General features: G+C 36.8%; 1 protein-coding gene across 1 annotated transcript in view; it reads left to right on the forward strand.

The window, feature by feature from the left end:
- Positions 1-8,306: 8,306 nt before the first annotated feature.
- Positions 8,307-27,644, forward strand: part of LOC146895556 (uncharacterized) — a 71,538-nt gene continuing 52,200 nt past the window's right edge. Inside the window, 3 exon segments of the mRNA XM_087902536.1 lie at positions 8,307-8,340; positions 8,843-8,938; positions 14,874-15,872. Coding sequence (XP_087758662.1) covers positions 8,307-8,340; positions 8,843-8,938; positions 14,874-15,872 — 1,129 coding nt within the window.

The following is a 27,644-nucleotide window of genomic DNA, read 5'->3' on the forward strand; positions in this document are numbered from 1 at the left end:
GAATGTACCATAACATACTGTGGTAATATGCTACATTCTTAATGAACAATGTCTAGAGTTGCTGCATTTTGAACTCTACTGCTTCCATTAAAAGAAGCCAAAAATACTTGCAGTTCTCTCAAAATGTCAAAGTCACAAATAACTGCATGTTGAAATAAAATTGCTTTCCCTTGTGCTTCATTCCACAGCTTCTATTTGTTAATCTAATTAGCAGCCCCGACATCTTTGTGAACCTTGCCGGTAAAAACAAGGTAGAGGTTATGATAAGCTTCATAAGATTTTGATCTCCATTTGAGTTCAGCTTTCCTTTCCCCACTGCTGCTTTGCCTTGGTTGAGTACAACAGGCCAGTGCAGCCCACGATCTCACTGAATAACTTGACTGCTAAACAGACCACTTGAACTCGGCAAGGGAGAAACTCAGCATTTTAATCTCTCTTGTTTTCATGAACATCTGTTTAACCAAGCCAGGAGTAAATACTTCTGATTTCTGAGGCTCTGCAGATGGTGAGTGTGCATGTAGCAGGTGAATGGTATTTAGTGGTACTTTTTTAAAAAGCAAATCCTCTAGAGAGAATCTAGGAACAGAAGCTCAGAAGAGATGGATGGTTCTATTGTAAGTATGTCTCTGCACAGCAGCTATGCTCAATTTCTTCTACAAAGTTGAAATATTTATGTTGCACATTTTCTCTGCTTCTCATAGTCTTGCCTAAGGAGTTTATTTCTATTGACATTTGCTTGTCTGTGCTAAATTATGACAGTTATGATTGAGTTTTTAAATGTATACTATTTACACGGGGTCAATTTCCCACTGTTTTGTTTTGATCTTGCCTGCTCATTTTTTTTCACGACATAGATCCTCAGTGAACTGATGACGCTTATCATTGAGGATTCCATTGTAACAGAGGAATATTGTAGTTTTCTGATGCGTAATTCCTCCAGAAACCAACTCACATCCTCATATTAAGACAGAAAACGCAAATATGTGGCATGACTTCTGCCCAAGCTCTCTTGGTTTACTGGCTTATGAAAATGCATGTTCATTCACATGAAATGCATAGCCTGGCATAACTTTTCAGTTATGAGAAAGTAGACTTAGGAATGACATAGTTTTGTGGAAAACAAAACTACATATATGGAATTCACTTGAGAATCTGGAATGTGGCAGACAAATGTAGTTTTTGTGTGGCATAAAATTGATGCTGTTGTATTCACACTACTGTTTCCATGTGTTATTCCTTGGGCAATCACTATCCCAGCAATAATGATGTGCCTCTGTGTGTGAAAAGCTGTCATCAGTTATTCTTAATGTATTCATTTTGACTTCATTCACCTGTGTTTGGTTCTCTGCAACAATGTCTACCAATTCAGAGATCATTAGTTTTGTTTTTTTTGTTCCAGGTTTCATATACACTGTTTGATTCTGTAGTCCAGGATATATGGATTCATGTTATCAGCAATAATTATTCTGAAGCATTGCCAAGTGATAAACATAAACTATAACATCTTTTGCAGAAAATGAACTTTTCCCTAATTATTGACATTTGATTCTTTACATTGGAAACTACCTAGTATGGGATCTAAACATATCCCCCAATGAACACGGTTGTTTTCATATGAATATTTTTTTTAAAAAAATAAGGGTCTATTTATATGTTTTTTTACTTGTCCTTTTATTAAAAAGAATTTTCCTTCAATAGTTTCCTAGTTGTGTTTTTCTCAACTCTTCTATGATCAATTCCTCCCCATCATTTTCCAATCCAGATCCAACCCCTTTCTTTCTCTCATCATAAAAAACTGGTTTCTAGGGATAATAATAACACAAAAAATACTATGATGTAGTAAGATAGAAAATAACTACCACAGAATAATAGAAAAAAAAAACAATTAGAAGACAAATAGCCCTAGAAAAGCCAAAAGAAACAATATATATATATATATGTGTGTGTGTGTGTGTGTGTGTGTGTGTGTGTGTGTGTGTATGTGTGTGTTTGTGTGTGTGTGTGTGTGAAAATATGATAAGAAAATGTATAAAGTAGATAAGATATAAGGGAAAGAAATGATGTAAATTTCTGACTTGACCTTATGAGACAAGGAACGTCCAAGATGCTGTTAAATTTGGGGGGGGGGTGATTTTAAAGACAGGATTTCTCTGTAGCTTTGGAGCCTGTCCTTGAACTAGCTCTTATAGACCATGCTGGCCTCAAACTCACAGACATACACCTGCCTCTGCCTCCTTAGTGCTGTGATTAAAGGTGTGTGCCACCACCACCCAGTTCTCTATTGGAATGTTTTTAAGAATTGGCTTGCAGCATACTTTTGAGAATGAATTCTTATCCTAGTGAGAATTCCTTTAAAAACCTAAATTTTCATTTGAAAATGGTTATGAATCAGAGATAGTTTCTGGGTTAGGGATCTGTGCATAAGTCCACTTCTTATTTCATTTCTAGTACTAAATCAGGTGCATAACTACATGCCCTGTGTATAATGCCTCTCTTTCTGCTAGTTCATATGTCCTTCAATCCAGATGAGATAGAGGGCTGTGTGGGGGGGAAGGGTGTGGGGGTATTGCATTCTCCATCATCTTTGACTCTTACACACTTGCTTCCTCCTATTTTTAAATTTTTATTATAAAGCAATCATTTTCCATTTCATGTACCAATCCCAGTTGCCCCTCCCTCCCCTCTTCCTATTCCTTCCACATTACCCCCCTCACTCCACCCCATCAACTCCTCACAGAGGGTAAGGCATATTGCTTTGAGGAAGGACCAAGTCCTTCATACAACATCTAGGATGAGCAAGGTATCCCTCCTAAGAGAATGGGATCCAAAAAGTTATTACAAGCAGTAAGGATAAACCCTGGCCAACTGCCAGTGGCCCCCAGTCAGCCCCAGCCATACAATGTTACCCACATTCAGAAGACCTAACTCAGTCCTCTGTTGGTTCCTTTCCTATCTGGCCAGGGTAGGTGAGCTCCTTTCAGCTCAGGCAAGTTGTTTCAGCAGTTATGACCATCATGGTATTGACCTCCTTGCTCATATTCTCACTCTTCTCACTCTTCAACTGGACTTTGGAAGATCAGCCCAGCGATCTGCTATGGATCTGTGGCTCTGCTTCCTTCCATCAGTTGCTGGACAAAGGTTCTATGGTTACATTTGAGGTCATCATCAATCAGACTACAGGACAAGACCAGTCCAGAAACCATCTCCACTAATGCTTAGGGTCTTAGATGGGGTCATCCTAGTGGATTACTGGGAATTTCTTTACTGGCAGTTTTCTTGTTAGCCCCATAAAGGTTTCTGCAATTAAGATATCTCTTTGTTCTCTGTCTCTGTCTTTCCCAGTCTCAACTATCCAGTTACCTCTAGTTTCCTTCCACCATTCCCTTCTGCCCTGCTCCTCCCCTTCTAACCTCCCTTCTCCTCCTGTCCACATGCTCCCAATTTTCTCAGGAGATCTACTCTATTTCCCCTTACCAGGGGGAATCTACATATGCTTCTCTTAGGATTCTCTTTGTTAGTTGGCTTCTCTGGGGTCATGGACTGTAGGATTTGTTTACAGCTAGAATCCACTTATGATTGAATGCATACCATGCTCATATTTCTGGGTCTGGGTTACCTCAATCAGGACTGTGTTTCTAGTGTTATTCATTTGCATGCAAATTCCCAGATGCCAATGACTTTCACTGCTGAATAGTACTCCACTGTGTAAATGTACCACATTTTCTTTATCCAATCTTTGACTGAGGGATGCTTTGGTTGTTTCCAGGTTCTGGCTATTGCAAATAGTGCTTCAATGAACATAGTTGAGCAAATGTCCATGTAGTATGATTTAGCATCCTTTGGACATATGCCCAAGAGTGGTATTGCTGGGTTCTAACGTAGGTTGAATCCCAATTTTTTGTGAAATTTTCATACTGATTTCCAGAGTGGTTGTAAAGTTTGCATTCCCTCCAACAACGGAGAACTGTTCCTCTTACTTTGCATGCTCTCCAGCATAGGCTTTCATTGGTGTTTTTGATCTTGAAATACTGACAGGTGTATGATGGTATCTCAGCGTCATTTTGATTTGCATTTCCCTGATGGCTAAGGATGTTGAACATTCCCCTAAGTGTCTTTTGGCCATGTGGGATTATTCTATTTAAATTCTCTGTTTAGATATGTACTCCATTTTCTAATTGGATTATTTAGTATTTTGATGTCTAATTGCTTGAGTTCTATATATATTTTGGAAATCAGTCCTCTGTCTGATATGGAGTTGGTGAAGATATTTTTCCATTTAGTAGGTTTCCTTTTTATCTTATTGACTGTGATTTTTGATTTACAGAAGCTTCTCAGTTTTAGGAGGTCCCATTTATTTATTTTTGCTCTCCGTGTCTATGCTTCTGGGATTATTATATTTAGGAAGTGGTCTCCGGTGCTCGTGCATTAAAAGATGCTTTCCACTTTCTATTCTATCAGATTCAGTGTCGTATGATTTATAATGAGGTCTATCAACCATTTGGACTTGAGTTTTGTGCTTGAGGATAGATATGAATCTATTTTCATTCTTCTGCATGTTGACATCCAGTTATGCCAGCATGGTTTGTTGAAGAAGCTTTCTTTTTTCCATTGTGTAATTTAAACTTCTTTGTCAAAAATTAGGTGTTTGTAGGTGTTTGGATTAATATACAGATCTACAGTTCTATTCCATTGATCAAACAGTCTCATTTATACCAATACCAGACCATTTCATTATTGTACTCTATAATAGAGCTGGATGTCAGGGATGTTGATGCCTCTAGAAGTTCGTTATAGTACAGGAATGTTATGGCTATCCAGGGTTTTTTGTTTTTTCATATGAAGTTGATTATTGTTCTTTCAAGGACTGTGAAGATCCTTTTGGAATTTTGGTGAGGATTGCATTGAATCAATAGATTTCTTTCGGTGGTATTGCCATTTTTATTATGTTGATCCTACCTATACAAGAGCATGGGAGATCTTTCCATTTTCTGATTTCTTCTCCAATTTCTTTCTTCAAATATTTAAAATTCATATCGAACAGGACTTTCACTTGTTTGGTTATTGTTACTCACAAGATATTTTATGTTATTTGTGGCTTTTGAGAAGGGTGATGTTTCTCTGATTTCTTTCTCAGCTTCTTTATCATTTGTATGTAAGGGGTTACTAATTATTTTTAGTTGATCTTGGATCCTTCAATATTATTGAAGGTAATTTAATCATCTGTAGAAGTTCCCTAGTTGGGTTTTGGGGGTCATGTATGTATACTGTCATATAATATGCAAATAGCAAAAGTTTGACTTCTTCCTTTCCAATTTATATCCACTTAAGCTCCTTTTTCTTATCTCTCTAACTAGAACATTAAGAACTATGTTGAATAGGTATGGAAGGAGTGGACAACCTCGTCTTTTTTTCTAATTCTGGCGTAATCCCTTTGACTTTCTTTCCATTTAATTTGATGTTTGCTTTCGTCATTCCATGTATTGCTTTTATTATGGTTAGATATGTCCTTGTATCCCAGTTCTCTCCAAGACATTTATCATAAAGGGGATTCAAATGCTTTTTCAGCATCTAATGAGATAATCATATGATAATCTTTCAGTTTATTTTGTGGTGGGTTTCATTGGTAGATTTTTGTACTTTGAACAATCCCTATATCCTATGATGAAACTGACTTGATCATGGTGGATGATTTTTTTTATTTGTTCTTGGGTTCAGTTTGCCTGTTTTTTTGTTTTGTTTTGGTTTGGTTTGGTTTTTTTGTGGGGGTTTTCAAGACAGGGTCTCTCTGTAGCTTTGGAGCCTGTCCTGAAACTAGCTCTTGTAGACAAAGATGGCCTCGAACTCAGAGAGATTCATCTGTCTTGCCTTCCAAGTGCTGGAATTAAAGGTGTGCACAGTAATTTATTGAGTATTTTTGGTTCAATGTTCATGGGTGGGATTGGTCTGTAGTAGTCTTTCTTGGTTGTGTCTTTGGTTGGTTTTGGAATAAGTGTAACTGGAGCCTTAGAAAAAGAATTCTGTTTCTATTATGTTGAACAGTATGAGGAGGATAGTTATTAGTTGTTCTTTGAAATTCTTGTAGAATTCTTCACAGAAGCCATTCAACTCTGGGATTTTTTGGTTAAGAGGCTTGTGATAACAGCTTTTATTTCCTTGCAGTTCATATATCTATATAAATTTTCAACCTGGCCTTGATTTAATTTTGGTATATGGTATCTATTTTAAAATTTGTCCTTTTCTTTATTATTTTCCAATTTTGTGGAGTATAGTCTTTTGTAGTATGGCCTAGTGATTCTCTGTATTTCCTCACTCTCTCTTGTTTTATCCCCCTTTTCATTTCTTATGTTTTTTTCTCAAAGTTTATTAAAATATAAAAGTCTCCATTTCCACCCCTCCTCTCAACCCTCTCCCACTCTCCCTACTCCCTCCCCTCCTCCCTCTCCACCCCAAAAGCAGTCAGTGTCTCCCCCCTCCCTTCAGGTCCAGGAAGGTGAGCATCCAAACAGACTGGATCCCAAAAATCCAGTATATGCAGAGGAAACAAGTCCCAGTGTCATTGTCAATGGCTTTTCAGAAAGACTCCGGGCCAGCCACATTAAGAGAATCCGGCCACATTCAGAGAATCTGGCTGGATCATGTGCTCGCTCAATCCCAGTCCAACTGGCCTTGGTGAACTCTCATTAGATCCGTCCCCTTGTATCAGTGGGTGATCGCAACAGTGGTAGGCTGGATTATGCTTTCATAATCATTCACTTAGCCTGTGACTTTCCATTGGTGAATTGAGTTCATTGATATTAAGAGATATTAATGACCAGTGTTTGTTAATTCCTGTTAGTTTTTGATGAAAGCGTGTGTTTCCCTTATTTGGGTTTTGTTGTTGTGAGGTAATCTGTTGCATGTATTTGTATATGTGCAGGTAGCTTTGTTTGGTCAGAGTTTTCCTTCTTGTACTTTGGGTAGTGCTGGATTTGTGGATAGGTATTATTTAAATCTGGTTTCCTGTGGATTATCTTGTTTGTTGATGGTGATTTAAAACTTTGCTGGTTTCAGTAGTCTGGGATTGCATTTGTGGTATCTTCAAGTCAGCAGCACATCTGCCCTGGATGTGCCTAGAAAAATGGAAGAAAATGGTGTACTACAGAAACATACAGAAAAAAAAATCATAAAGCAAATTAAACAATGAAACAGTAAAAAACATAAAAAATATTTAAGATGTAGTTAAGTAATAATGAATATGTTAAAAAATTAGAATAGGAAAAAGACGACAGGGAAATGTATGATGAATAATATAATTATACTGTCCATCAGGGCATTTTCTTGGTTACTTGTCCTTTCTATCGTATCTTCTCCATGATGATTCATGTAGAAAAAAATTGATAAAGGTCAAGGTGCTGCTTGTAATGCTATATCTAATCTAGAATACCAAATTTATGGTATTACTAATCACAGAATTGTTTAGTTACATTTTTGTTGGTATTTTTTATTGATTCTTTGGAAATTTTGCTGAGTAACTTACTGTACTTTAGTTCATTCTCATCTTGTGATCTTCAAGCAGCGATGGGACCCTGTAGGGGAGAGTCAGTTTTGGATGTCAGCTGATCCAAGCCATGCATCTGCTACACAATCTACATCCTTCACTTGTCCTTTATAAATCTGCCCAGCTGTGTTCCCAGCACTGATTCGGGACTTAGAAGTTAGTTTCTTTCTAGCTCGCCACTCAGAGGTGTCAGCCATTTCATGTTCTACCCACTGATGTCATTAGAATCATATGCAGTAAGAATTTCTGCTTTTTTCTTGGATATGGAAATTCTGCCTTTGCTACACATCTTATGTTTGACATATTGTGATGTGACAGCAGTGTATGCCTGCATGCTTGCAACTTTACAGCTCATGTTTCTTCAACCTGTGGTTTCTAAAGAAAAATTTGCCATGAGGATAGATAATTAAGGGCATGGATGAAGTCTGGAACTTCACAAGAAGTTAATCTGACTCCCTTTCACATACCCCATTTTAGTCCATAGATCTGCAGCTTTTCCTACTTGGTTTAATATTTCCAGCACACAGATATTTAGTATAGACTGTATTTTGGAATATATCTTTTAGAATAATGCTAAGCAAGAACACACCAAGTTTTGTGATGAACTCTTGTATCCTTAGTCTAAGTAAAGAAATTTTTATGTGGGCACTTGATAAACTCTTTCCTTTCCTTACAGGGAATCTTGACATTCCAGGATGTGGCAATTGATTTCTCTCCAGATGAGTGGGACTGCCTTGACTTTGCACAGAGGGCTTTGTACAGGGAAGTCATGTTGGAGAACTACAGTAACATGGTCTCTGTGGGTGAGACTTTTTTCTTTCCTGATTTCTTCCTTATCATAATTGTTTCTTTCAAGTATGTTTTACATCTATGTCTGAATTTTCTGCCTCACTTTCATTTGCCAATTTAATAAAAATCTTGGAGTTCATTATGTAGAACACAATGTTTTGTGTAACTTTATCTTGTCAATATATTCCTGAGTCCTGGAGATGACATTCCTCATTCAAACTTTCATAATACATTTTACTTTTCAGACACATCATAGATTATCTATTGATTTGCATCTTAATGATTCATAATGTGTTTGGATTTGATCCTGTAGTAATTTACAAAGAAACTCAAGGTATAATATATTAACAAAAATGCTTTTCAGTGTGTTAAAATATTTGGAGATAGCAATAAGAAAATCATATTTGGAATTTTAAATTACAGGCCATCTTATATAATCAGTATGGTGGTTTATGAGAAATCCATGTGTTTTATTGTTATCCCAATTTATGATCATAGTTCTTTTCCAATATGCAGGTCTTTCAGTGTCAAAACCAGACCTGATCAGTTTTCTTGAACAAAGCAAAGAGCCCTGGAATGTGAACATAGGAAAGAGAGAAGGCAATGAACAAGGTAAGCCAGAATGAAGCATTGGCACACGTGGGAAACATAGAGCATGGAGAAATTCTGCCCTCATATGGGATGCATTGTGTAGGAGGTCCTTTATATTTTCATTGGTTAATCAAAAAAACAAACTACTTGGCCTAATAGGGCAAAACTTAGGTAGGTGGAGAAGACAGAACTGTATTCTGGGAGGAGAAAAGCAGAATCAGAATGACAGAGCCACGATGGAAACACCAGGTCAGATATGCTAAATCTTTCCCAGTAAGTAACGACCTTGTGGTGAACACAGATTAATAAAAATGGGTTAAATTAAAATGTGTGAGTAATCCAAGAGGAGGCTAGAGGTAATGGCCAAGCAGTGTTTTAATTAATATAGTTTTTGTGTGATTATTTTCGATGTAAGCTAGCTGGCTTGCCAGAACAAAAGGCTCCCTTTCCCTGTAACAGATGCACAAATATTTCTACCTAAAATTATGTAAAAATTCACATTGAATTGTGACAAGAAGGATGGCTTGTGGGGGTTTCTGTGGCCAGCTTGTTGTGGTTTCTGTACCCCCCGTTACCCCACAGCTGGCAATTCCCAAAGAAAATCACACACAGGACTCCATAAGATTATAAACTTAAGGCCCATTAGGTCAGGCTGCTTATTAGGTCTTATAACTTATGTTACCCCATTATCCTTATCTTCGTTAATCAAATGGCTCAGTACCTTTCTCCGCTGGGCAGGTTATATCCTGCCTCTTCGGTGGTCTGTGCAGGAGTGGCGGTGGGAACTTCCTGCTTCGCAGAATTCTCCTGTTCTCATTGCATCACCTCTACTACCTGTCTGGTTTTCCCACCTATACTTTTTGCCTGGCCAATCAGTATTTATTTAAAATATGATTGACAGATTACAGAAAATTCTTCCGCGTCATTGAATGATTATTCTAAATATCTTTATAAGTAAAATGACCTAAAATTTCACTTTGAATAATTAACTTAAACTATGGTATAAAGCAGAAAGAAAATGATTTGTTGCCATATCTTTGAACTCTACCAGGCCTTGAAATGAACAATATTGAAATGAAAATTAGCATTAAAATGTTTCAGAGTGTTGGAAGGAGTATTGCTCTGTACTGGTTCATGTCTATTTGTATGCTCTCATGACAGAATTACATGTTTTTCACTGTTGTGTCTTCTCACATAAAATCAGGAAATATAAATCTTATTGTTGTATTCATTTTGGAAGATTGTAGAGTTCATTCTTTGTGTCAGACACTACACAGAACTTAAAAAGTAACCTTTTCTATTTCAGCAAAATATTCTTAAGAAATTAAGACTTGTTTAGGGTCATCCTTGTTATTGGTCTAATCTAATGTAACCTACTAATTTCTGACTATCAAAATTTATATGTTAATATCCACATAAATTTTGTATATGCACTTGTTTTCTTTTGTGTTTTATATCTGTATTGGAATTTGTTTGGAGAAACAAATTTGTATATCCACAATATTTTACTTTTAATATTTTTATTAGTGAGTTAAGAATACCTTGCTGTGTCAATTGACCAAATTCAACTCTCCACTCTTCCCATGTTCTAATTCCCACAGACATCTTTTTTTTTCCTCTTCTTTTTTTACATTCAGAGAGTCCAATCTGAAACTCCCATAAAATTCTGGGTGTTGACTATGGCCTACAAAATAGATGAACAATCAGAAGTTTCACATTCTTAAAATCAGCATTATTTCCTTTCTCCAATCATCTGTAAGATGATAGTATCATCTCAGCAAAACATGATTCTCCAGGTCCCTTCGTACTGTCTCCCAAGGATTTTAAACTAGGTTGGGAATGCTCAGGTCTGATATATTCTATTCTAATTACTTAAGTTTATATGGGCAACTGTCATGTTGTGTACAGAAAACATTATTTTCTTATAGTCATTCATGACTTCCTGCCTTGTTATGTATTATCATTCTGTCCTGAATGAGCTCTGAACAGTCCATAGAATAAGTTTGCTATGAACATGCAAGTTAAAATTAAACATTTACTCTAAGAACTCTATGAATATCCTTGCTCAACTGACTAACACTTTCAACAAGGATAAGGAATGCAAAATTAACTAACAAAAAGCAGTAGCCCTTCTATATATAAATGGAAAAGACCTAAGTAGAATTCTGGAAAATGATGTTTTTCACAATAATCTGAAAAAATAGATTTGGATAATTTGAACTAAAAGATGAAAGACCTTTATAAAAACTTTAAGACATTGAAGAAATGAATTGAAAAAGATATTGGATGCTGGAAAAATACACAGGCTCAAAGACTGGTCAATTGATTTAGGAATATTTTGATTCAGTGAAAACACTATCAAAATTCTCTCACAATTCTTCTCAGATCTCAAAAACACAGTTTTCACCATCATTTGGATACAACAAACAAAAACCTCACAATAGCTTAAACTACCATGAAAAATAAAACTATAAACAATATACCATTAAGAGTTTTAAAGTATGCTACATTTTTTATACTATCAAGTATTGTAAAATACTAGTATGGATGAAAAACAGATATATTGATCAAAAAATCAGATTGTAGATACTAACTTATGTCCACTCATCTATTACATTCATTTTGTAAAAGAATCTAGAAAAATATACTTGAAAAATAAGTGCATTTAATCCTAATCTTACCTAAGCTATTTCCAACAGACCATAAGTCCCCAAAGAAAAAAATAGTTTAGTTTGGAAATTTATTTATTTTTATTTAGGACCTTACAGAAACTTTATGTACATTACACATCTAGCGTTTTGTTTTGCTTTGTTTTATGCAATTTTGTGTGTGTTTTTCTCTCTACAAATATTCTCTGTGCTTTTTATTTATTTCTCATTCTTCTCTGATCCTATCTGATTTCTTTGATTCTGATTATGTTATTTTATTGTTATTCTTTAGATGCCTATTTGTTTTCAAAGAAGTGACTGAAATTGGGTAAATTCAGACATAAGTAAGGAAGGGGATGATCTCAAGGCATTTGAGGGATGGAAAGCCATTGTCAGAATATATTTTATGAATGCATCTATTTTCTGTATCAGAAAAAGAGAAAATGTTTCTCTGATAAAAAAGATCAGTCCTAGTGAATTTCCTTGATGTCTTCTATTCTATGGATCCTTCCTTGGGGTATACATGATTCTCTGTAGTCCGGTTAGTAGTAACTGTTTCCAGTTCATCATTTGTTCTTTCCTTATTAATTAATATTCTGTCTTATTTCATGATATAACTCAATTTTTTCATTTCATGGGATTCTGGAGGTGAGTTAAATTCATTAAGATAATGCAATTTTATGAGTGTAATTTTTTTGCACTTGGGTTATAGTCTTTGTCTTAGTTCCTTATCTATTTCAGTGATAAAATTCCAGGATAAAGGCAACATATAGAAGAAATACCCATGATGATGAATCATAGATAGCAGTTGGCAAGGGGCTAGAGAGATGGGAGTTCTCCCTAGTTGAGAGGTCCCATGTAGCATCACAACAGGAAGTAGATAGCTCACTGTTGTTATTAGAAGGCTTTAAAATTCTCAAAGCTAGTCTCCAAGGACATAGATTTTTCCAGTAAGTTGATACCTCTTTATCCTACCTAAAAAAATCCACCAACATTAGGCTATATATTCAGATATCTGATTACATGGGGTCATTTCACTCAAACCACCATAATGTCATTTATTATTTTGAAAATTATGTTTGGAACCTCTTAGGTAACATAAATTCAATCCATTTATTTCTTCAATGTTTTTAATGCATATTCTAAAAAATATTCTATTGACTTACATTAAGGAGATTGTTTCATTAGAATAAATGATTTGAAATTTATTTTATATAATATACCATCTTGCATATATGTCTCTCTCTATATAAAATTGTGTCACTTATATATCTGAAAAATTTTCTCAGTCAGTAAACAGTTTTCTATTTCCATCCATTTGCATGCAAAATTCAAAATATGACTGATTTTACTGCTGAGTAAAACTTTAAAGTATATATGTTCCACTCCTTTAACCATTCTTCTATTGAGGGGCACCTAGGTTGTTTCCACGTTCTGGCTATTACAAATAGTGCTGCTATGAACATAGTTGAACAAATGCTTTTGTAGTATGATTGGGCATCTCTTGGGCATATTCCCAAGAGTGGAAATGCTGGGTACTGAGGTAAGTTGACTCCCAGTTTCCTAAGAAACCACCACACTGATTTCCAAAGTGGCTGTACAAGTTTGCATTCTCACCAACAATGTATGAGTGTTCCCCTTACTCCACATCCTCTCCAGCCTAGGCTATCATTGGCCTTTTTGATTTTAGCTATTATGACAGGTGTAAGATGGTATCTCAAAATTGTTTTGATTTGCATTTCCCTGATCACTAAGGAGGTTGAGCATGACCTTTAGTGTCTTTTGGCCATTTGAATTTCATCTGTTGAGAATTCTCTATTCAGTTCACTACCCCATTTTTAATTAAGTTAATTAGAGTATTAGTGTCTAGTTTCTTGAGTTCTTTATATATTTTGGAGATCAGACCTTTATCTGATTCAGGGTTGGTGAAGACCATGAGGGGTGCATCCACCCACTGAGACAATGGGACTTATCTAATGGGAGCTCACCAAGGCCAGCTGGACTGGGCGTGATGGAGCATGTGATCAAACTAGACTCTCTGAATGTGGCTGTAAATAAAGGTTGACTGAAAAGCCAAGGACAATAGCACTGGGTTTTGATTCTACTGCATGGACTGGCTTTGTGGAAGCCTGGTTTGTTTGGATGCTCATCTTCTTAGACCTGGACTGAGGGGGGAGTGGGAGAACCTTGGACTTCCCACGGGGCAGGGAACCCTGACTGCTCTTAGGAATGGAGAGGGAGGGGGAAGAGCAGAAAGGAAGGGAAAAGGGAGGTGGGGAGGAAGTGGAAATTTTTAATAAATAAATTTAAAAAATAAACTAAAATAAAAATAAATAAATAAAAGAAAGAAAAAAGTTTTACCTAAATATACTTATTCAGATAATTGTATATTTTTCTTTCTTCCAGTTTTATATTCTTATCAAGTACAAGACATGTTTTTACAAGAGAATAGACAAGATTGTATCCAGAAGTTGGTATCAGGAATAGCTGTAAGTAGTGACTTTAAAACCTTCCATTTAAGGATGATTTCAGTATTTTGTGAAGAAAAAAAAGAGAATGGATTATGTCATGATTGACATAGTCTCTATTCATAAGCCATCCTCTTTGGTACTAGAAATAAAGGTCAATAATTTCTACCTTGTCTTGAAAGAGCTCACATTAGATCACTTACAATTTCAGAAGCAGTTTCTTCAGTAAAAAAAAATACAAATAAGTTTTAAAACATGGTTTTTTTTCTACAAAGAATATTGAAAAACCTGAAAACTGGATTACATGTATTCAATTAAATATTCACTAGAGTTTTCTCAACAAAATTACATTTTGTTACAAGCTATTTATGAGATAAACATGAGAAGCCTTTCTCAATCAAATGAGACAGAAACTATATCTTAGAAACATTACACATTTAACGATGTTATTAAAGCCTTTCCAGGGAACTCTTAGAGGAATAATTTCCAGAATCCTCGTCTTAAAGGACATATTCCGAAAAAATCAAATCACAGTATGTCTTTTCTCATTTTATAAGTTCATAGAAGAAGTCTGTTTTTCCTAAGCGCCAATATATACATGATAATTGTAAGGATGATTTTAATTGTAACACACATTCTTTTTGTTTCAGCATGACCAGAAACAAGGGAGGCATTATACGAACGATCAGCATGAAGAGAGACAAAGCAATTATATAAAATATGGCGAATACCTCCACAGATATGCATGCCCCACTATGCATAAGAGAATTAATTTCAAAGAGAAGACATGCAAATGTAAAGATTGTGGCAAGTCATTTATTTGTCATGCAAATTTTCAAGCTCACCAGAGAATCCATACTGGTGAGAAACCTTACAGGTGTCAAGAATGTGGCAAATCCTTTACCCAGGTCTCAGTACTTCACAGACATCACAGAATTCACACTGGTGAGAAACCTTACAGATGTCAAGAATGTGGCAAGTCCTTCACCTGGGCCTCAGCTTTTCATACTCATCACAGACTCCACACTGGTGAGAAACCTTATAGTTGTCAAGAATGTGGCAAGTCCTTTACCCAGGTCTCAGTACTTCACAGACATCACAGAATTCACACTGGTGAGAAACCTTACAGATGTCAAGAATGTGGCAAGTCCTTTACCCGGGCCTCAAATCTTCACGACCATCAAAGAATTCATACTGGTAAGAAACTTTACAGATGTCAAGAATGTGGCAAGTCCTTTATCTGTGTCTCACATCTTAACAGATATCACAGAATTCACACTGGTGAGAAACCTTACAGATGTCAAGAATGTGGCAAGTCCTTTACCTGGGCTTCAATTCTTCATTACCATCAAAGAATTCATACTGGTGAAAAACCTTACAGATGTCAAGTATGTGGCAAGTCCTTTACCCGGGCCTCAAATCTTCACGAACATCAAAGAATTCATACTGGTGAGAAACCTTACAGATGTCAAGAATGTGGCAAGTCCTTTACCCGGGCTTCAATTCTTCATTACCATCAAAGAATTCATACTGGTGAGAAACCTTACAGATGTCAAGAATGTGGCAAGTCCTTTACCCGGGCCTCAAATCTTCATGACCATCAAAGAATTCATACTGGTGAGAAACCTTACAGATGTCAAGAATGTGGCAAGTCCTTTATCTGGGTCTCACATCTTCACAGACATCACAGAAGTCACACTGGTGAGAAACTTTACAGATGTCAAGAATGTGGCAAGTCCTTTACCCGGGCCTCAAATCTTCAGACTCATCACAGACTCCATACTGGGGAGAAACCTTACAAATGTAAAGAATGTGGAAAGTCCTTTCACACGAATTCAAGTCTTAGAAAGCATCACAAAATGCATGTAAAGGGTACATTTCATGAAATTTCTTAGTATATCTCACATTAATTCATTGTACAACTCTTCATACATTAGCAAACTTATTTCACAGACTCACATCCTTCTGTTAATTTTCAAATCTTAGTAAATACTTAGATAGCTATGCAGTTCTTATGAATTTAGAAACATTGTATCCAGATTTGAACTTTATTGTCATCAAACATTTGTTGTGAACAGAATTTATATATCATTGTAAACAAGCTATTCAAGAATTAATTACTATGAATAGGTAAAGATTTTTAGTGGAGTAAATTGAGCAATAACATTTCTTGACTGTCTGTTAAGATAATGTGTGACAAAAACAGCCAATGTCAAACTAGTTCAGTTTTTGTTGCACATTTACTTTCTTCAAATATGGTTGCTTATGTAATGAGATTATACTTTATATAAATATGATTTTCCTGTGATTCTTAAATAAATATTAGCTTGTTGTAAAATTCAAGTCTTTTAATATGTGTCTTTGCAAACAAAACAGTTAAACATTTTGCCCAATTTTTATTGCATATTTTTCTGATAGTCTATTCTCTAATAGTAGAGGATCATAAGTGTGAACACTTCCATGGATGAGCTTGTAGGACAGAGAATGACACACTACATAGATTACTTTAAACTTTGTAAAACTGTACTTCAAGTCAGTGTGAGGTAGATGGACGATATCAATGGGCTTGCATAACTGGACAAGGAACAGCTACAAGGCAACAACATCAAGCAAAGATCTCTAGTCATTTAGTGAAGCAGGGAGTGGCAGAGGTGACCTTCTCCAGAGAGAAACACATAAACTGATTGTCCAGTAACCAATGGACATCCCTGAAAACATATACAATTGTAACATACCATGGACTGGTCTCCTTGTATTTAGGAGCATAAGTATATTCAAATTTATGTATAAAATAGCAATGCCTGAATAAACTACATGAATTTGAAAGAGGACAGAGATTGTGGTATATAGTAGAGTTGGAGGTAAGATATTGTAAGTACAAAATTAATCTTATTTTTCTGGACATTTTAATTATATAAAATAAGTAATGTGTTTGTATACACCCCCTTATTTCCCTGTTATACTCCCTCCATCTAAAATATTTGCCCTCACAGTTCTGCAAAATTTTTCATCCTCATTCATAGTTTTTCTAGATTCCATTCATGAGAGAAGATATGTGCCATTTTTATTTTGGAGAGTTGTCTTTCTTTGACTTAATGATACATAGTTGCAACAATTTTCTTGAGACTTATGTAATTTTTCTATATTTTTATTCATTGATTGATTATATTGTATTATTGATGCATATTATGTTTTCTTTATCCATATATTTAGATATATTGGTGGTTATCTAAGCTCATTCCCTGAATCATCTACTATACGAAGTACAGTGATAACAATTACACACAAACTCATGCACACATATATGTGATTTAGTATACTGAACTCACTTTGATAAGCATGCGTATTTAGGAGTGATTCAGCTGGTATGTCTATGGTAAATTTTCAGTCATAACTATCCTTTATAGCATCCACAGTACCTGGGATGTCTTATTTTACAATGACCATAGCATATGTGTTCTTTTTTCCCCACTTTTTAGGCATTTAGAAAAATTTAGAGTTGATAAATAATATAATCACTAAAAAGGCACTCAAAGCTGGAATTATGGAACATTCCAAATATTATTTCATTTTGTGAGAAATGAGTCTGGGACCCAAAAAAATGACCACAAAATCTAGAGTACTTGAGCCAGGTTACAAGTTCTATTGAAAATTTATTCTAATGCAAGTGGTTGCCATGACTTACCCTGAGTGGTCAGAGCTTGACCTTGTATTACTCCATGCCTGGGTGCCTCAACATGGTCCACTTGATAAGCAGAAAGTACTTGTGAGTAACTAGGGTAACTTTGTACACATATTTGTATTTCATTTGTATGTAGGCATTTGAGATACAGTCTCAGATATGCTGATTATGAAAAATTGGTTTCAGCATACAAACAATAAAACACTGCTCTTTATCATCTACCATACAAAAACTGCACAAAATGTGTCATGGATATCAAAATGAGAAATGATACCCTACAAATTCCAAAGGACAAAGCAGAGAAAATCCTACAACTTTTAAGCACAGGTAAGGGGTTTCTGAATAGGAATCTTGTCCAATAGTACATGAGACCAAAAATCAACAAATGGGATCTTATGAAATTAAAACTTTTTATTTGAGCATAAGAAACTATTATTTAAATGGGTCATACAGAATATAAGAAAATCACTGGTGCAATAGCAACATGAGCATTATTTTGTATTTAACTTCCTGCTGATCTAATGACGCCTGCACTCTAGGTAGGAAATAGTACTTGGTCTTGTGTCCATGGTCAAAAGTCCATGGGTGAATGAGTCATATATTCCTTTAAGATGTTGCTACTGTTGATATATGGTGTGACAAGAGTACTTCTTTGTAAATATTTCTACTGATTAATGTCTCCAGCTGTCAGCTTTGGTCAGAGATTCTTTTTTATGTAGTACACAGCAGCAAAGTTCCTTCCCCCTGCCTCTAGGTCCAGGAAGGTGAGCATCCAAACAGGCCAGGATCCCAAAAAGTCAGTCCATGCAGACGAAACAAGACCCAGTGCCATTGTCAATGGCTTCTCAGTCTTCATTTGGACCTTGGTGGCTCTTTCAGCCCCTGTGTCAACCACATTCAGAGAGTCTGGTTTGATCACATGCTCGTTCAGTCCCAGACCAGCTGGCCTTGGTGAGCTCTCATTCGATCAGTTCCCTTGTATCAGTGGGTGAACGCACCCTTCGCGGTCCTGACTTCCAGTGCTCCATTGTGGGTCTCGGTCTCTTTCTACATCCATCGTCAGATGAAGGCCCCCTCTGATTTTGCTTTCCTTGCTCACGATCTCCCTCCATCTGCTTCTCATTTGGGCCTAGGGAGTTAAGTCCAGTGTTCCAATATGTGTCTCTGTCTCTATTGCCATCCATCGCCATATGAACGTTCTGTGGTGCTATGCAAAATATTCATCAGTATGGTTATGGACCAAGGCCAGATCAGGCACCCTCTACTCTGCTGTCCAGAGTACAATCTGGGGAATCTCCTTAGGCCTGGGAACCCCTCAAGAATCAAGTCTCCTGCATATCCTAAAATGGCTCCCTTAGTAGAGATATAAGCTTCCCTGCTCCCATAACCATCCTTCCTCCCTCCCCACCTCCCATTCCCCCAAGCCATCCCCGAACCTCCCCCTCTCCCCTCTCCCTAACCATCTCCCTGTACTTCCACTCTCTCACCCCCTGTGCACCCAAGTTTGCCTGGCAAACTTGCCTAGTTCTAATATCCAGGAGGATAACTATATGATTTTCTTCAGGTTCACCTTCTTATTTAGCTTCTCTAGGATCACAAATTATAGACTCAAAGAACTTTAACTATGGATAGAAACCACTTATAAGTGAGTACATACCGTATTCCTCTTTTTTTGGGTCTGGGTTACCTCACTCAGTAAAGCGTTTTCTATTTCCATCCATTTGCATGCAAAATTCAAGATGTCATTGTTCTTTACTGCTGAGTAGAACACTAATGTGTTTATGTTCCATACCTTTGTTAACCATTCTTCTATTGAGGGGCACCTAGGTTGTTTCCAGGTTCTCGCTATTACAAATAATGCAGCTATGAACATAGCTGAACAAACACTTTTGTAGTAGGATAGGGCATCTCTTGGGTATATTCCCAAGAGTGGAATTGCTGGGTCCTGAGAAAGGTTGACTCCCAGTTTCCCGAGAAACCGCCACACTGATTTCCACAGTGGCTGCACAAGTTTGCATTCCCACCAACAATGGACGAGTGTACCCCTCACTCCACATTCTCTCCAGCATAGGCTATCATTGGTGTTTTTGAGTTTAGCTATTCTGACAGGTGTAAGCTGGTTTCTCAAAGTGGTTTTGATTTGCCTTTCCCTGATCGCTAAGGAGGTTGAGCATTACCTTAGGTGTCTTCTGGCCATTCGAAGTTCATCTGTTGTGAATTCTCTGTGCAGTTCAGTACCCCATTTTTTAATTGGGTTAATTAGAGTTTTAGTGTCTAGTTTCTTGAGTACATGGCATATTTTGGATATCAGACCTTTGTCTGATGAGGGGTTGGTGAATATCTTTTCCCAGTCTGAAGGTAGCCTTTTTGTCTTACTGACAGTGTCCTTTGCTTTACAGAAGCTTCTCAGTTTCAGCAGGTCCCATTTATTCATTGTTTTTCTTATTGTCTGTGCTACTGGGGTTCTACTTAGGAAGTGGCCTCCTGTGCCTATATCTTGTAGACTACTTCCCACTTTCTCTTCTATCAGGTTCAAAGTGGACAGATTAATGCTGATGTCTTTAATCTCTTTGGACTTGAGTTTTGTGCATGGTGATCGATATGGATCTACTTTCATTCTTCTCCAGGTTGACATCCAGTTTTGCCAGCACCATTTGCTAAAGATGCTTTCCTTTGTCCATTGTATACCTTTAGCTCCCTTGTCAAAAATTCGGTGTTCATAGGTTTGTGGGTTAATATCCGGGTCTTCTATTCGATTCCATAGGTCTACTTCTCTGTTCTTATGCTAATACCAAGCTGTTTTCAATACTGTAGCTCTGTAATAGAGTTTGAAGTCAGGGATGGTAATGCCTCCAGAAGTTACATTATTGTATAAGATTGTTTTGGCTATCCTGGGTAATTTGTTTTGCCATATAAACTTGATTATTGTTCTCTCAAAGTCTGTGAAGAAGTTTGATGGGATTTTGATGGGGACTGCATTGAATCTAATGGCTTTTGGTAGAATTGCCATTTTTACTATGTTGATTCTCCCAATCAAAGAGCAGGGGAGGTCTTTCCATTTCCTGGTATCCTTCTCAATTTCTTTCTTCAAAGACTTAAAGTTCTTGTCAAACAGGTCTTTCACTTTCTTGATTAGAGTAACCCTAAGATATTTTATGCTATTTGTGGCTATCGTGAAAGGTGATGTTTCCCTGATTTCCCTCTCTGCTTCTTTATCCTTTGTGTAGAGGAGGGCAAATGATTTTTTGGAGTTGATCTTGTATCCTGCCACGTTACTAAAGGTGTTTATCAGCTGTAGGAGTTCTTTGGCAGAGTTTTTTGTGTCACTTATGTACACTATCATATTGTCAGCAAATAACGAAAATTTAACTTCATCCTTTCCAATTCGAATCCCCTTGATCTCCTTATGTTGTCTTATTGCTATTGCTAGAACTTCAAGCACTATTTTGAAGAGGTATGGAGAGAGTGGACAGCCTGTCGTGTTCCTGATTTTAGTGGAAAGGCTTTGAGTTTCTCTCCATTCAATTTGATGTTAGCTGTCGGCTTGCTGTATATTGCTTTTATTATATTTAGGTATGATTCTTGTATCCCCAGTCTCTCCAACACCTTTTTCATAAATGGGTGTTGAATCTTGTCAAATGCTTTTTCATCATCCAATGTAATTATCATATGGTTTTTGTCTTTCAGTTTATTTATATGATGGATTACATTGATAGATTTGCGTATGTTGAACCAGCCCTGCATCTCTGGGATGAAGCCTACTTGATCATAATGGATCATTTTTCTAATGTGTTCTTGGATTCGGTTTGCCAGTATTTTATTGAGAATTTTTGCGTCGATGTTCATGAGTGAGATTGGTCTGTAATTCTCTTTCTTGGTTGTGTCTTTGTGTGGTTTTGGTGTCAGGGTAACTGTAGCTTCATAAAAGGAGTTTGGCAATGACTCTTCTGTTTCTATATTGTGTAATACATTAAGGAGTATAGGTATTAGCTCTTCCTGGAAGTTCTGGTAGAATTCTGCATTGAAACCATCTGGTCCTGGGCTTTTTTTGGTAGGGAGATTTTTGATAACAGCTTCTAATTCTTCACGACTAACAGGTCTATTTAGATTGCTCTCCTGGTCTTTGTTCAACTTTGTTATATGGTACTTATCTAAAAAAATGTCCATTTCTTGTACATTTTCCAACTTTGTGGCATATAAACTTTCGTAGTAAGATCTAATGATTCTCTGAATTTCCTCTGTGTCTGTGGTTATGTCCCCCTTTACATTTCTTATCTTATTAATTTGCATGTTCAGTCTCTGCCATTTGATTTGTTTGGATAGGGGTTTGTCGATTTTGTTGAATATCTCCAAGAACCAGCTTTTTGTTTCATTGATTCTTTGGATTGTTTTCTGTGTTTCTATTTTGTTGATTTCAGCCCTCAGTTTGATTATTTGCAGTCTTCTACTCCTTCTTGGTGAATCAGCTTCTTTTTTATCTAGAGCTTTCAAGTGTGCTGTTAAGTCTCAAATGTGTGCTTTCTCTGTTTTCTTTAATTGGGCACTTAGTGCTATGAACTTTCCTCTTAGCACGGCTTTCATAGTGTCCCATAGGTTTGAGTATGTTGTGTCTTTATTTTCATTAAATTCAAGGAAGACTTTAATTTCTCTCTTTATTTCTTCCTTGACCCAGGGGTGATTTAATAGTTGACTGTTCAACTTCCATGAGATTGTTGACTTCCTGGGGGTAGCATTGTTGTTGAATTCTAACTTTAATCCATGGTTATCTGATAAGACACAGGTGGTTACTAATATTTTTTGTATCTGTAGAAGTTTGCTTTGTTACCAATTATGTGGTCAATTTTTGAGAAGGTTCCATGGGCAGCAGAGAAGAAGGTATATTTTTTCCTATTTGGGTGGAATGTTCTGTAGATATCTGTTAAGTCCATTTGATTAAATACCTCCAATAATTCTCTTATTTCTCTGTTGGGTTTCTGTTTGATTGACCTGTCCATTGGTGAGAGAGGTGTGTTGAAGTCTCCTACTATTAGTGTGTGTGGTTTGATAACTGCCTTGAGTTCTTGAAGTGTTTCTTTTACATAAGTGGGTGCCTTTATATTAGGGGCATAGATATTCAGGATTGAGTCTTCCTCCTTATGAATTGTTCCTGTTATGAGTATGAAATGTCCATCTCTATCTCTTCTGAGAGATTTTAGTTTGAAGTCAATTTTGTTAGATATTAGAATGGCCACACTTGCTTGTTTCTTAGGTCTTTTCCCAGCCCTTTACTCTGAGTAGATGTCTGTCTTTGTGGTTGAGGTGTGTTTCTTGTAAACAGCAGAATGTTGAATCCTGTTTTCGTATCCAGTCTCTAAGTCTGTGCCTTTTTATAGGTGAATTGAGTCCATTGATATTAAGTGATATTAATAACCAGTGGTTGTTGAATCCAGTTATTTATTAATATTTTTTGGGTAGTAGAGTGTATGTTTTTCCCTTCTTTGAGTTGTGCTTGTGAAGGGTCGCTAGATGTGTGAGTTATTGTAGGCGGTGTTGGGAATGTTGAATTCCTTGGGTTGCAATTTGCCTTCTAGTACTTTCTGTAAGGCTAGATTTGTAGCTACGTATTGTTTAAATTTGTTTTTATCCTGGAATATTTTATTTTCTCCAATGATAGTGAACGATAGCTTGGCTGGGTAAAGTAGTCTAGGCTTGCATCCATGGTCCCTTAGTTTCTGCAGTATCTCTATCCAGGACCTTCTGGCTTTCATGGCTTCCATAGAGAAGTCCGATGTAAGTCTGATAGGTTTATCTTTATAAGTTACTTGACCCTTTTCTTTTGCAGATATTAATATTTTTTCTTTGATCTGAATGCTTTGTGGTTTGTTTATTATATGGTTAGGGGATTTTTTTTTGATCCAGTCTATTTGGTGTTCTGTATGCTTCTTGAACCTTCATAGGAATATTGTTTTTTAGGTTGGGTAAGTTTTCTTCTATAATTTTGTTGAATATATTTTCTGGACCTTTCATCTGCAATTCATCTCCTTCTTCTACCCCTATTATTCTTATATTTGTTTTTTTGTTGTTGTTGTGTCCCACATTTCCTGAATGTTTTGTGATGAGAATTTGTTGGATTTGCTGTTTTCTTTGGTCAGAGCGTTTAATTTCTCTATGGTGTCTTCAGAGTCTGAAATTCTTTCTTCTATCTTTTGTATTCTATTGGTTATGCTTGTTTCTGAAGTCTCTCTTTGTTTACCTAGATTTTCCATAGCCAGCCAGCCCTCTGTTTGTGATTTCTTCATTGACTCCATTTCAGTTTTCAAATCTTGAACTGTTCCCATTACCTGTTTGATTGTTTTTTCTTGGTTTCCCAGAATTTCATTTACAGATTTACTCATTTCTTCAAACTTTTTGGTATATTTCTCTTCCATTTCTTTACTCATTTCCTCAATCTTTTTGTTATACTTTTCTTCCATTTCTATATGGCAGATTTTCACCTCCTGTTTAAGTTCCTCTATTATTTACATAAAGATCCGCTTAGAGTCGATTTCTTCTATTTCTTCTGGAGTAGGGTGTTCAATTCTTCTAGTTTCGTGTTCGCTGGATTCTGGAGATGTCATGTTGCCTTTCAGGTTGTTGGAAGAATTCTTGCATTGGTGCTTGCCCATCTCCTCCTCTCTGTATGAAACTCCTCAGCACTCTCTGGATAGAACTCCTCAACACTCTCTTGATAGGACTCCTCAGCACTCTCTGGATAGAACTCCTCAGCACTGCAGCAGGGATAGCTGATATTTCCAGAACCCAGGAGACAAAAGGGCAGCAGCAGTGGGGGCAGGGAGGGGTCACATGGAACCCCGAAGACCGTGCAGCAGAAGCTGAGGGGGGCGGGGCTCTGCTCTCTTTGGGGGTAGACTGCCCAGGTGAGCACCCACTCACTTCTCTGGATAGAACTCCTTAGGACTGCAGCATGGATAGCTCTGTGGACAGAACCTCAGGTTTCTTTTTTAATGGTACTCCAGCCGTGCCTTTTGCTGCCACTTTGATAGAAATCACAAGTGGCCTATATGCCAATGGAAATGCCTCGATTTATTGGTTACTAGATTTTAGTTTCTTTCTTAATGTTATTTCATGGTGGAAATATATGAGATTAATTTATAGGAAATTAAGCAAGCTGTTGTTAATTATGGTTTGAACTCTACATTTGTTAAGGAAATGATAAGAACTTGGGCTTCTAATGTCAGAGCTGTCCCCACAATTTCTCACAGTTAGCTTCAGCAGTCCTCGAAGATGGACCTTCCTCAAAGATGGAGTTTACTTCAGGTAAGAATACCAACTTATGGAACAGCAAGGAAGAGGAAAAGGTGTGGAGGTTTCACAGGATCAAATTCTTGGCATAGGAGCTTACGCTAATCCACTGGTCCAAGCTCTTTATGATGATGAAGTATTGTCTCTATGCCACAAGGCAGCTTTAAATGCCTGGGTAGATTACCAGAGCCAGGAAGAAAGGTAGAGTCATATACTAGTGTTAGGCAGGGACAGGGAGAACCCTGTACTGACTTTTTGCAAAGATTAATTAAGCCTCTGAACACAGGAGTAATAGACCCAGAAGCTAGATGACTAATTGCTGGCTTTTGAAAATACAAACTTAGACTGCAAAAAGATAATTTGACCTTTAAGGTCTAGGTCAGCATCTATGGATGAATGGATCCAGCATACTATGAATTTTCAGACCTTTGATTACGATGATGAATCTTGGGTAGGAGAAGTGATTTCCAAAGTGATGAGGGGACATAAACCTGCCAAATGTTTTAATTGTGGTAAATTTGGACATCTACAAAGGGATTGCAGGCATAGTATTTCTAGGAATAACACTTCATCTGGGAATGGCAGGAATAGGAAACCTCGGTCTTCAGGTATGTATAGGACATGTGTCTTACCACATCCTATATATAGGAAGACATTGGACCAATGAATGCAGATGGACAACAGACAGACAAGGCAATCATCGGGAAACTCCATGAGGGGCCTCTCTCAGGCCCCCAAGCCAAAAGTGGCCCAGTCATTCTTAGTAACCGTGGAGGACATGTCACACCAGGAAAATTAAAAACTCTAGAAGATTCTGTACAAGATCATAAGGTTCTAAATGATGAAAATTTGGAGCATAAGTCAGAAATTCAATTAGGATATAAGAAGCATATATTTTGGCAAACTTCTATAAATGATCAGAGATCAAAGCTGAGAGTATGTAAAAATGAAATTGAGATTGTTGGCTTGATAGACACAGGAGCAGATGTGAGTATCATCACTCCGGAATCTTGGTATCCAAACTGTCCCCTTCAAGAGGCAGATTTTAAGTTACTAGGAATTGGAATCATATCTTGAGTTAAACAAAGCACGAGATGGGTTTACTGTATTGGGCCAGAAGGTCAAAGAGGAAAGTTAAGGACATATCTAGCTGATATTGCAATAAATTTATGGGGCCATGACCTGATACAACAATGGAATACCCAGATTAATATTCCTTCAATCTCAGAAACTCATAATTCTGGGAAGGATGTAATAAAGTACTATGCACAAAGGTCATCAGCCATTCAGGCTGTACAAGAACTTAAAGCAACTAACAAACCTTTAGAGGTACCAATAGCCCTACCTTTAAAATGGCTAACTGAGAAGCCCAATATGGGTTAAACAATGGCCTTTAACTGAAGATAAATTGCAGGCTTTAGAACAATTGGTACAGGAGCAATTAGATGCTTGAAATATTGAGGAGTCCACTAGCACTTGGAATTCTCCTGTGTTTGTTGTAAAAAAGAAATCTGGCAAATGGAGAATGGTGACAGATCTAAGGGCTGTCAACTGGTAATTCAACCTATTGGCCCTATACATTCTGGTCTTCCTCTGCCTTCTCTGTTACCCTAAGGATGGCCTCTTATAGTTATTGACTTGAAGGATTGCTTCTTCACCATACCATTACAAGAAAAGGATAGAGAAAAATTTGCCTTCACAGTGCCTACTTATAATACCTTCCAGCCTACTAGGAGATACCAATGGACTGTCCTCCCACATGGAATGCTCAATAGCCCCAGCCTGTGTCAATACTTTGTAAGTCCGCCATTGGAAATAATATGTAAGCAATTCCCTAAATCTATAATATACCTTTACATGTATGACATTTTGCTCTCCGATTCAAACATACATACTTTAGAAAGAATGTTTGAGGAAGTAAAGATAATTTTGCCTAAATGGGGAATACAAATTGCTCCTGACAAGATTTGAAGAGAAGATTCTGTTAATTATCTAGGTTACAGAATAGGTTTACAGAAAATTAGAACACAAAAGGCACAAATTAGGAGATACCAGTTATGGACTCTTAATGATTTTCAGAGATTGTTAGGAGACATTTCCAGTCTATGACCAGCTGTTGGGATAACACCTGATCTATTATTCATTTAAACAAAACCTTAGATGTTGACAAAGATTTGACTATTCCCAGAGAGTTAACAGCTGAAGCAGAAAAGGAACTGATGATGGCTGAGGAAAAATTACAGGAGGCACATGTAGATGGGGTGGATCCAACTTTTAGTTGTATTCTAGTTATATTGCTTTCCAGAATTTCTCCTACCAGGAATTTTAATGTGGAGGAAAGATACTATTTTAGAATGGATCTTTTTATTACACAAACCAAGTAAAAAATGGAAAACTTATGTAGAGAAGTTCTCTGAATTAATTATAAAAGGTAAACTGAGACTTCATCAACTAGCAGGTATAGACCCAACAGAAATTATAGTGCCTTTCACTACTGATGAAATAAAAAAGTTATGGGAAGACAATGAACCATGGCAAAGGGCTTGTGATAATTTTTTGGGAGAAATTAATAGCAACTTTCCAAAAAGCAGTCGACTTAACCTTATAAAGAGAACTTTTTGGATTCTTCCTCAAATTGTACGTGATGC

The sequence above is a fragment of the Myodes glareolus genome, chromosome 2 (genome assembly GCF_982192425.1).
Source record: "Myodes glareolus chromosome 2, mMyoGla1.1, whole genome shotgun sequence".
In the NCBI taxonomy this organism is placed as follows: Eukaryota; Metazoa; Chordata; class Mammalia; order Rodentia; family Cricetidae; genus Myodes; species Myodes glareolus.